General features: G+C 42.1%; 1 protein-coding gene across 2 annotated transcripts in view; it reads left to right on the top strand.

Moving 5' to 3' along the window:
* The window catches only part of CLIC6 (chloride intracellular channel 6), a 68,600-nt gene that overhangs the window by 45,876 nt on the left and 10,663 nt on the right, over positions 1-12,061 (top strand). Inside the window, exon 1 of one of the 2 annotated variants that reach the window (XM_019525583.1) lies at positions 8,940-9,665. The exons of the other annotated variant lie outside the window; for it this stretch is intronic. Coding sequence (XP_019381128.1) covers positions 9,603-9,665 — 63 coding nt within the window. The 5' untranslated portion in view covers positions 8,940-9,602. Of the gene's footprint in view, positions 1-8,939; positions 9,666-12,061 lie in introns of those variants that run through there. 2 annotated transcript variants of the gene reach the window in all.

Raw genomic sequence — 12,061 nt, 5'->3', positions numbered from 1 at the left:
CATTAGGAAGACCTGACTATGCAGTCTATTACCTTTGTTACATGACATGATTTCATAAGTTGACTCGTTCAAACTTGAAGAAGCAAGGAAGAGAGAGTGTGAAAGTTAAAATTTTCACAAAAGTCTCAAATCTGATAAACCCACAAAATGGGCTCTGGGTAGAAGTGCCATGTGCCAGAGTTGCTCTGGAGATTAAAACATAGAGCTGCAAACTATTAATCAAGTTGTTATGTAGTAAGTGGTAAAGCAGCAGACCAAAACAACCATTTATTCATGCATTCACCTTTAATTCAGATGCTTGAATAACTATGTCATCCTTAAGAAAAAGATGATAAGAATTTCCTTTCAAAATGAAATGAAACACGTGAATGCTCATACTTTTGCTAAAGGGTGCAGAGACTTAATGGCAAACAAGAGGCACCGTATATGTTTGCCTCTTTAGGCCATGCAGACACGTCTGTGGTGCCAAAACTGCACATTCATCTGTTCTCTGTGCTGAAAGGTAGCAACACAGGAACGTTATTTGAGCCTGGGGGATCCCGGGGTCAGAAAAACCCATGCAAACGAAAAGTGGGGTGGTACACGCAGAGACAGCGTACGCCACCCAAAACCAGAGCCTGACTGGCTGGAGCCACACTCCAGCTGCTGGCCAGGCTCCAAGTGTCAGGATCGCTGCTGCAGCTGCCTCAGGAGGCTCCCAGGCTGCTGGGGCCAACCCAGTGCTGGCCCTAGCTTTCCCTACCCTACGAAGTAATCTGCCATGCGCCAGAGGACGTGTGGCACAGGCATTTCCCGGGGACATGTAGCAGCAGCATAGCGTGTGCTGCTGCTGCTTGTCCACAGGGAAACAAACATCCATGTGGACACAGCCTTAAGGTCACTGAAAGAAGAGGTGGCTAAGACCTCTTCCCCACTTGTCCCCAAAGTCCTATCAAGTCTGATGGAAATGCAGACAAGTTTGCAGTAGTGAATACATTCAGATAAGTTTCAGAAAGCTGAGTGACTGAAATCTAAGCAGTTGTAATAGAAACAGTTAAAGAACATTATTTGCAGCAACTCTAATGGTTGTAACCATTATGGCAGCCTCACTATAGTCTACTGCCCCCCTTGGTGGTCAGTTCTGGATTGCTGGCTTTCCTCTTTGTCCCAAGATGCCTTTTTACCTTTCACCAGCCATGACCTGAAGTTACTGAACTTGTGAGGCAGGCCCTCAGTTCTACAGGAAAGGAACAACTTTAAGTGCCTCTATCTGTATGCACATCTTTGGGCCACCGTTGCCCTATGCCCTGTAGTACCACAGGCTCTCTGGCCCAGATCAGCTCTGCAGGGTGAATCCTTTTAATTTGGTTCCTGAAGTAGGTTGGAATAATACAGCTTGGATTAGGCTGGGAGGAATGATCAGCCTTGTGATCTTAATTTTACCTCTCCGTCTTGGCCTACACCTAGGATTCCCAGCACTTTCCACTCTAGGTTATTTGGTTTCATGGGGCTTAGCCACCTTGCACTCAGTCCAAGTCTAGGTGCCTTTTCCCAGCTCTTCCCAGGCTTCCACCCCAAACTGCTGTGGCTATTCCTGCCATAGCCTTCCCAGAACTACTGGCAACAACCATCACTTCTGCCAGCTCCCAGCAAAAAGCTCCTACTTCAGCTCTGACTGGGTCAGACTACCCCCCTCCTTGCCTTTGAGGTGGGGGTTACATCCCCAGAGGGCAGGGGGATATATGTCCTTCCAAAACCTAGCCCCCATTTCTTAATTTAATTTTCCAGTAACAGGTAGGGTTCCCTATTACAGTTGTGCAACTGCAGAATATGCCGACTCCCTAACTATTGGGTTACAACTAGCATAATGCCTATCCGGTACAATACCCAACTCCTATGTACAGGAGTGCTTTCCATCTCAAAAGTGCTTTATGTAAGACACCACTATCATTATCCCTCTCCTCCTCACAGATGGGGAATCTGAGGCACATGTACAGAAGAAATTTGCCCAAGGCCACTCACTGTTTTGTGCCTTAGAACAAGCATATTACCTAGCAAAATCAAGTTAATTTGAAGTTGTGCCCAGCCTCTGTGAGTTCAATCACCAGAGGCATGGGTGAAAAAAAAAAAAAAATCTTCTCTTTCATCTTTATGAAGGGCCCCGGAACAACAGCAATACTCAGAGTGGCACAGTAAGTAATTAATGAAAATAGTGGTGTGGAGGTTAATAATCCCATTAAGCAGTGGCTCATGATTACAAATAACAATAATCAGATGATACTGTCACATCATACAGATTACTGTTTTAAGAGGACTGAATGAAAGCTTTTATGTAGGCTTTAACATTTTTGTTGTCTGCAGCAATAGGCCTCATAAATGTTTGATTAATGAACTCATTAAGCCCTGACATTACTAGGACAGGCTTACTTACCACTTGACTCCATCATAATTAAAATGTAAATGCCAGTTCAAGATAGTGGCTAGAATAATTTATCTAAGTAGAACAGTTTTTATGCTTAGCCTCTTGAATTATCTCAACCTCCCTGACAGGCTTATGTCACACCAGTTGCGAGTAGGAGCCATATTTCAGCACTGCCTGCTTTTGTGTCAGCATTTATATGGTTATTAAGTGATAGAAGTTTGTATGATTTTAAACTTGTTTTTTCTGTGTTTGCTGACCAGCCCACAGCTGAACAAAATTTGTGAAATTATACTCAATCATCTCAGGGCTCAAGCAGTATTGCCAGGATCAGACCTAGGGTGAAATTCACAACAAAGCACTCATTCATTTCACTCAGGTGAAATTCTGGCCCCAGGTCCCAAAAGAAAATTAAGTTGTGTGTGCACAATTAGTACTATTTCCAGTAATAGAACACTGTACAACTCTGCAGGGAAAGTTACAGGCATTCTTCTTTACTTACTGCTCAATCAATTCCTACACAAACTGTCTCACAGCAGTTGCAGGTCAGCAGGTGGGCTTTTTCTTTTTGATCCTGTTATCGCTATATTGTGTCCTAGCAAGGTATCACAGTCATGTTTTCCAAAAGCAGCAGCAGTTACTTTCTGGCAGGCATGCCATAGACTAACCCCACAGCCTCCCTGAGTGCCACTCCACTTCCTTTCCCTGCCTGATTTGTTCCTCTGCTTTCTGCTTGCTACCCTGTGCCCCTTGCCTGATGTGTTTTGCTTTATGTTCCATGCCATATCTGCCCCCCGTGTTTCCTGCTCCTCCCTGGTCTATTGCATGCTATGCACAGAGGCTGCCCATGTCACTTGCGGCATGACTGCTACAGGTTGATCACCCTAGTATAGCACAGGAGGATGATGAGTCTTGGCCATTGCTGGATAGTTAGCCACTGTGATTGAGTTGGTTTTTGCATAGGACCACAAGAAAGTGTGCGTGTGTGTGTAATTATTTTAAAAGGCTGCCCCAGCAGCAGTGTTAAGTTTTGTTATTTTGCTACAAGGCTTAATATTTGATATTTTCAAGGCCCTTGCTCCTACAGTCATAATGATATTGGAATCACAGCTAGATACTTTCATTAAAAAGGTATCAGGCTTGGAGGGGGAGGGTAAAAGTTATCATGAAAGCCTCAAAAAACAGGCGGTAAAAAAAGTTCCCAACTTTTTGTTGTTGTTGCAATTGCTATGGTCTACATCTTCAGAAGAGGGTCTTCCACAAATGTGTGTACAGAAAAGTTTGCTTTCTACCTTAATCTCTTACTGGAGTCAGTTCTTTGGGCACAGTTGCTCCTGGGGACTTGACATTGGTATTCTGGCTGTATTTCCTGACAAAGAATTTCCTACATGCTGCTTTTGACCACCTCTGTTCAAGGATCTGCATACAAAAATGTAAAACAAATCAGTTTAATTGAGAAGATATTTCTCATAACTTTTTTCTCCTCCAACAGGAAGCTAATCTACAAAATTATCTGACACTGTTTTCCAGGAGTGCAAAATTGTTCTTTAATATTTCATGATTTTTTTTGGTTCCGACTCCTGAATTGTGCATGATTGGTACTGAAGGTGCTGAGCTAAAGTATGAGAGAAGCAGATGTATTTGTTCCCTGGCATATATGTCTGGTTGCTTTTGTAACCAAGCTGTGCCTTAGCTAAGCTACATCTGTACAGGTTCTCTTCAGAGGATGGCTGCATCTAGTTAAGGAAGCACAATCACCCCTTGCTGCTCAGGGCAACAAAAGGAGTTGCATTGTTTATGGCAGAGGGCAACAAAACACCAGTTGCTATTTCCACCAGTAGTGATTTATGAATAGTTTAATGTCACGTTTAAGTGTGTCCATTGTAACAGTCTCTCTAGATGGATAAATGCAGGGGTGGATGCAGATGGGGTGCAGTGCTGTAGCCACACCCCACTTTCTGACCACATGGAAGCAGCAGCAGCCAGGGACTTTAAGTCCCCAAAGAAGGTAAGAATTCCACCCCCTCCTTTCCCTGCTATGCTTAGAGGTGCATCCCTTTCTTTCCCCTCCCTTGTGTGCTACTGCTGCTTCTGTTGCTGGGGCAAGGGGAGCTCTTCTCCTGCTCCAGCTGGGATGTGTGGGGCTTGGACTTTGCCCAGGGGAGTGGCAATAGGCACGCAGGTTCCCCCAGGCATTCCCCATCAGCCTGGGTGCAGGTGTGGGCAGGGGGAACCTGTCATCTGTCACCACTGCCACTGCCTTGGACTGAGCAGCTCCAGAGACACTCCCCCCCCCACCCCCGGACAGTGACAGTGCTGGAGCAGGGAAGGGAAGGGGTGGGAATTCTTGCCTTCTCTGGGGACTTAAAAAAATAGAAGTCCCTGGCTGCTGCTCCCCTACTGCTGGCACAGGAGGGGCAGGGTGGATGGGGGTATGGGAGGAGCAGGGTGCAGCCATCCTGCAGCACTGGTTGCTGCTCTCACACCCACCTTCGTAAAAATCTTGGGTCCACTTCTGGGTGAATAGAGTGCATTTTTCAGTTAGGTTAGCTCCATGGATTTACCATAATAAAAGTGGGTCAAAATGCATGCTAATACAGGCAAAGCCATTTTAAACAGGCAGTGTTTTACCTATGCTAAAACATTTGTGTTCAGACTTCAGTCACCTTGCGCTAAAGGGAATTGAGCTAACATGACTGGAAGATGCATACTTTTTTCACCCGTATAGAGGAGGCCCTATTGGCAGACTAAAAATAATAATTATAAACAACTATAACAACTAGGGATTTCTGTAATAGCCAAGTAAAACCTTATTATGCAAGGAGTTTACTGCATTTCAGGGTATTTATTAGTTGTCTCAACACTGATTTTGTACAAGCACATCAGAAATTATCTGAATAAGATCCTGTAGGGTGTGCTGCATAGTAGAGCTTTCTTTTTGGGTCAGCAACTTACGCAATACCAGCTTGGTGAAAGCTATCTATAGTGGTCCTTGTTTTAGTTGTTCTGTAAGCAGAGCTGTGTGTGGATGTTTGGATATTGAAGGAAAGCAGGCCGCACTGTCCTTAATTAGAATTTTAGGAAACTATTTTTGATTTCTGGCAATTGGATAGCACTTTGGGTAAGGTAGAAGTTGGACGCCTATGTATAAAGGTCTTGTTGCCAGCCACGTGCAGACTCTAAGCAGGCTATTCTGGAGACAGTATTAGACAGATTCCAACTTTGTAATTTCATCTTATTAGGGAAGCTAGTCTTTATTCAGATGGTTGGAGTCAGGGGTCTGCAAGCTCCCTTCTAAGGGCAGTTAAGCCATCTTGCTAAGCCATGCATGATGTTGGCTTAATCAGCAGATGCTGAACACAGAAGTTATTAACTCCCCTCTCTGTCAAGGGTCTGAATGATACCCGATTTGATACATTTTTCCCCACTCACTTTTTACTAGCACATATAATAAGTGATTGTGTAGGATACAGAGCCAGGCCTGACAAACTGGCCTATAAAACTGCGCTGTTGATGTATCAGTATTTGCATTAACCTGCTCACAAGACTAAGGGCATTTTTTACACATGCAAATACTGCACCTCTGGGCGCTTTGAAAAGCACCCAGCACTGCAACGCTTATGTGCATTTCACAGCTTATACAACTATTAGTGCTGAGAAAATGGCAGCAGTGCACTTTTGAACTAAAAACAGAGGTGCTTTAGTTCAAAAAGTGCACTGCCACCATTTTCTGCATGCTGACATGCATTTTGCTGCTTATACAACTGCACGTAGCGTAGTGCAGTTCTCCACAGCTCAGATTAATCAAGTCTGCTTGGAAGCAGCAGATCTCTGGTGCATCATAGGACAGAAAAGTATGTATATAAATGCCCCGTGGGATCGGTGCACAATAGGAGGTAGGTTGTACAAGGTTAGCTGGAGAAAGCATTATTGTTACATAAGCAGAAAAAAAATTACAAAATTACAAAAGATTCAATCTAGCAACTCATCCTTAAACTGAAGGTTAAGCCCCACCCTGTGAATGTCCCAAAAGTTGAGATGTCTTACTTAATTGTTTCCATCTTTATGGCTTAGTAATTGCTATGCCATCTTGGAAGACCTGGTATCTATTACAGCTTTTTCAGTGGTATCCACCACTCTGGTATCTAACAAGCTACTGTGAGGGTGCACATGTTTCTTAATTCATAAAGGCAAATTAGAGTCATCAGAAGGTTTTTCCAATCAACCTTCTCATCCTAGGCTTTAAAAGGAACCCAAATATGAGCTTAGCATAGTTCTAAGGTACACAAATCAAGTTCTGCATCAGGTTCACAAGCTGTTAAAATGATAGGAAGAGAATAGAGACTCTGAGGCTTGTGCCTCAGTTCCCTTGTTCCCCCTCTTGCCATAATTGAAGATCAGTAGCTCCTAGTGCTGCTGCTGGCTTCCATTGCTTGCTGTCACCTTCAGCTTTGCTACTGTTAGGAGTTATTACTGCAGAGCTGGAACTAGAGTACTGGTATCTACAATCACAGTACTCTGGTCATGAGGGATGATCCCCTCCATCCAGGAAGTTGGGCACCCCCAAGTGGTGGGGTAGGGCAGGAAGGCTTTTAAACAACTGAGAATGGTGCTGGTGATATACTGGCCTTCACTAACCCAACAACAAAAATCGATGGTATAAATATAAAATGCCTGAAAGACTGCTCTAGTATAGTTCTGAATTTGGAGACGTTGGCTCTAGATCTCACTTGTGGAGCCTCCAGAGCAAGAGCCCAGAAAGAGATAGTGCAACACAAGTGTGATGCCACTATTTTGCAAGGGATTCACACAGAAAAAGAAAAAATGTTAGATCTGATCACCATTAGCTTACTAAAAAATCTTGCATCTTTGAGGGAAGTGGCAAGACATCAGGGAACCTATTCATTTATTTCTTACTTCAAGCAAAAATTATTTCCTTTTCCCCCTTCTCTGCTCCCCCACTAAGTACAGGAAGCAGCACTGCTGAACTAACCTAAAGCTATGCTTTACTAGAATATTTATATATTCTTCCTAAAACTATGTAGATTAAAACTGTGTTGATAGTGTACCCCAATGTTCATCTCATATTAATACTGAAAGAGAGCATCACAAGGGTGAACACAAACTTTTGGACTGCAATTGAAACTGGAAGAACCTGATAGCACACAGGACTGCTTCTTAAAGTGATTTTTAAAAACCATGTACATTACTTTTTCTTGTCGCATTATTCTTTGTTAATACTTTATTGATTATGTTAAGCTTCCCTCTACAGTTTGCTTGTGTCTCAACATTTAAAATCAACAGGAATTTGAAAACCATACAAAAAAGGGGGGGGGGAGGGAATCAATCAACTTTGCAGTAGTTTTTCTGCAAAGGAGTTTATTTTCTTAAACATGAGCCACATACTGCCAATGTATAACACTTTAATCATTAAGATATTTGCACATCTCTGCAAGCCATTAGGGTGTCTCTAGAAGTTCTTGATTTGTAAGCAAATAAATGATAAATAGTCTACTAAACACAGTGTTATTCCAGTCCAATAACAAATCGATGGAGTCATTGTCTACTTCAGTTCTGCATTTGTCATGGTAACGTGTCTGTCTTCAGCTGGATCTCTGACTCCACCTTATGGAAAGTTACACAGAGGAGCAGGACTGAGGCTGCTGCTTCTGACTCCCTGCAATTTACCGTCACCAGGGCAATGGAGACAAAACAAAAGCTGACAGCTTGGCTGGCTTTATTTTCTCCACTTCAGCAGTAAAAAAAAAAAAAAGTTAGAGAGAACTAGGCTTCTAACTTCAAATGTCCAGGGGAAGCTGATGCTGGGTTACAGAAAGAAGTGCTTTCCATGGTGACTGTCAAGTGCTTAAACGATCTGTAAAGTTCTCTAAATGCTACATATTGCTATAAACCCCACAAAGAATACAAAGCGAGTGCTTGACTGTTTGACCAGAATAGGTATACATTTCATTTTTCAGGAGACAGGTCTCCAATTTCCTTAAGGCTTAGCCATTTATTTTAAATGCCATGATCAAATTCCCTTTGCTGCAAGTGCACAATTGGTTTTGATAAAAAAGTTTAAATGACTGGATTCCTTACTTTTCAGAACAGTCTGTAAAACACTAAAAATATCCCTAATTTAGGAGTGCATTTTCATTATGGGATTTCATCAGGTACAAAGGGGATTAGGTTTAGCACAGTTCTTCCCCCTATCCCAGCAAAAAGACTTTTGCATGTGCAGACAAACATACTGGTTTTGCACCACCCTATCCCCTCTACACAGCAGAAATAAGTGATTGATCCACTGTGCTTATACTTCACACTGCATTAAATAGGGATGTCCAACCCATCTTCTTTCAATACATGAAGTACTCCAGTTTTTTTTGTTTGCACAGGCTCACCCTAACTTTCAGAGCTTCTACCCATCATTTTACCCAAATGTTTTGGTAGACTAGTCACCAGAAAGAACTGACAGTCTGTGAACTGGTGAGAGTGAGAGCAGGAGACATACATTCACAATATAGGGCACTTTAACTATATTATACAGTAACGTCCCTCTTCATCCAGATCCTGAAAACAACATTTCATAATGAGGTATAGTTTTATGATATGGTAGCCACATCTTATTTAAGAAATGTTTCCAAACAGTTCTCAGTGGCAGCATGCCAATAATCCAATACATAATTCAGTGATGCAGCCCAGCAAAGCAGCATAATAAAGTCTTTGACAACCACCTTGTTTTTGTAAAACCCACATATAGTGGATACCAACATATTTTCACATCACTTGGTATGAGGCAACATGATATGTTTACATTTTCTATTGGCATCAGTCAGCTAATTCTAATAAAATGCAAAGTAGTTTCCAGTCAAATGCATGCTTGTTATAAACTCTGTGATGCTACAGAGCAGCGCTCCGAGTGGTAGTGAACTAACAATAGTAGCTTTCATACTTGCCACCTACAAGTCAGCTATCTTGTGTAATACAGAGTTCCAATCCCTTTATTTCTAGTTTTGTTCCCTGATGGCATATACACCAAGGAAAACAATGGTTTGTGTTTTCACTTGTTGCTGAGAGAGCCAGTAGTTGTCACAAAGCAAGAAAGAAAAAGTTACTAGAGGAGAATCCTTCAGTTTGATATAGAAATCAATAGCATTTAAAAGGCTGTACAAGAGTTGGTACTTGCTTATTCTTCACACTCACCATGGCAGAAGACTGCTTGCTGGAGAATGGATACTTATTCCCAGACATTGAGCTCTTTGTGAAGGTGAGATTTTCAAAGAATTTCACTTTTAAAAAGGGGGATGGTTTACTCCAAGATCAATTCTGATACAGTCCAGAAAGGAGTTAAAAATAAGTTGTGCCATCACTACACATGCACATTGTTTTGGTCTTTACTGTGTAGAACTCTAAGGAAGGGTGACACAGATATAATGTACCGGTTAAAAGCAGCAGTTGTACTAACCTTATAACTACCTATGCAGTTAAGAGCAAAATTTTAAGCTTGTTTAAGACTCATAAGGGCACAACAAAAATCAAGCCTCTGAACTGCTTTCTACAGTATTGTTCACTAGTTCTGTTGTTTCTGTTTTTCATATTTAATCCAATTAACCTGGTTTCACTTTGACATTTGCATTTTAAACTCCTATCCTTTTCTGAAGTCACTAAATCCTTTTCTAGCTGAGAATTTAGCTCCATTTGATGCACCTAGATTCTACTGGTTTATTTAAATCAATAGTGGTGACTATTTGCTATTTTGGTTTGCCAGTTAAGTTAAAACTTAAGAAACTATTTAAGCCTAGTAGCAGCTACATAGGTATTTGTACCAGTTTAGTCAAAATCAGATTGATCTGCAACATTTCACCGTTTGCTATTAGTGGGTTATGTCCATTGCCAAAGAAGTGGTTGGATATCATCATTGAGTAAAGTTGGAAACAGAGTGCAGCTTGGCTAACTTTTTGATACAGATGGGGGAGGGGAACTCTTCTTGATTTACTCATCACAAAGAGGGAGGAATTGGTTGAGAATGTGAAGGCAGAAGTAACTTGGGTGATGGTGACCATGAAGTGATAGAGTGCAAGATCCTAAGAGGAGGAAGGGAGAGCAGCAGAATAAGGATACTGGACTTCAGGAAAGCAGACTTAAACTCGGGTATGTGATGGGCAGAATCTCCTGGGAGGAGAGTCCAAGGGCAAAAAGGACTCCAGAAGAGCTAGCTATATTTTGAGGAGGCCCTGTTAAGGACACCGGAACAAAAACTATCCCAGTATGATGGAAGAATAAGAAATACATCAGGAGACAAGGCTGGGTAGACAGCACGCTCTTCCATGAGTTGCAACTAAAAAAAAGAATCCTATAAGTGGAGGCTTGGTCATAGTACTAGAGAAGACTATCACATGGCTTTCCTAATTTTCTCCCTACATACCCAAGGCACAATTTGAGATACAGCACAAAAGTAGAAAAGGATTTTGGAAGCATGTGAAAAGTAAGAGGAAGACCAGAGAAACTACTGGTTCTGTAGGGAACTCAGAAAGCAATCTAGTTCCAGATGATTCAGAGAAGGCTGAAGTATTCAATGCCCATTTTACTTCAGTTTTTACAAACAGGGGCAGCTATCAGATGAGTGTAGTTGGCTGTGAAGATAGGGAAGGAGATAAACAGCTTAGAATAGAAGAAGACTATTTCCTGGTTAGGGGTTACTTAGAGAAGCTAGATAGATACTTTCAAGTCAGTATGGCCAGAAGGAATGCAAAGTACTGAAGAAAGTGGCTGCAGTAATCTCACAGCCATTAAAGATCCTCTTTGTGAGCTTGCGTACTGCAGCTGAGGTTCTAGATGACTGGAAAAGGGCAAAAAAAATGGGCCCATGTTTAAGAAAGGGAAGGAAGAGAATCCAGGGAGCTACAGACCAGTCAGCCTAACTTCTATACCTGGCATGATCATGGATGAGGTCATCAAGAAACCTACTGGGAGGCACCGGGGGGGAGTGATCAAAAGGGATCCTGGTTTTCTCCAATAAAAGAGAAACCCAAAATTCACATTTTTCCATGATTAAAATGAAATACTGCTAACATAGACCTATCTATATTAGCGGTGTTTCATTTTAAGTCACAGGAAAAAAAGTAATGTGGATTTTGGGTTACTTTTTTAACCTGAAAAATTGGGGATTTTTTTTTTTTTAAATCAAATTGAAAACCAGGATCCCTAGTGATCAAGAACAGCCAGCATGAATTGACCAAGAACAAGCCTTTCTTGACCAACCTGATTTTCTTCTATGATAAAAGGTGATAGGCTCTGTGGACAGGGAGAAACATGTCAGCCAGATGTGATACACTTTGACCTCAGTCGACTCCCACACCATCCTTATTAAGCAGTTAAGGAAAATACAGATGAGACAGAAGTACTGCAAGATGACTATAGAACTGGTTGCATCATTAGGACTGTGCAAAGCTTTGGGTACCAATTCGATTTGGAGAAGATTTGGTGGCCAAATCAAACTGGGACCAGTTAAAAGGTCTGAATAGATTCAAAGCTCTCCAAATCTTCAGAAATGATTCAGATAGACAGTCTCTGGTGGCTGCAACAGGGAGCTGGAGCCAGACTCGGAGCTGCTAAGTTGGGGGGGGTGGGGTGGGCTGGAGGAGTGGGGAGGGGACCATGGGG

This window comes from Gavialis gangeticus, unplaced genomic scaffold, assembly GCF_001723915.1.
Source record: "Gavialis gangeticus isolate Ggan-Ray unplaced genomic scaffold, GavGan_comp1, whole genome shotgun sequence".
Lineage (NCBI taxonomy): Eukaryota > Metazoa > Chordata > Crocodylia > Gavialidae > Gavialis > Gavialis gangeticus.
Note: the sequence above shows the minus strand (reverse complement) of the source record. Positions and strands in the feature narration are given on the sequence as shown.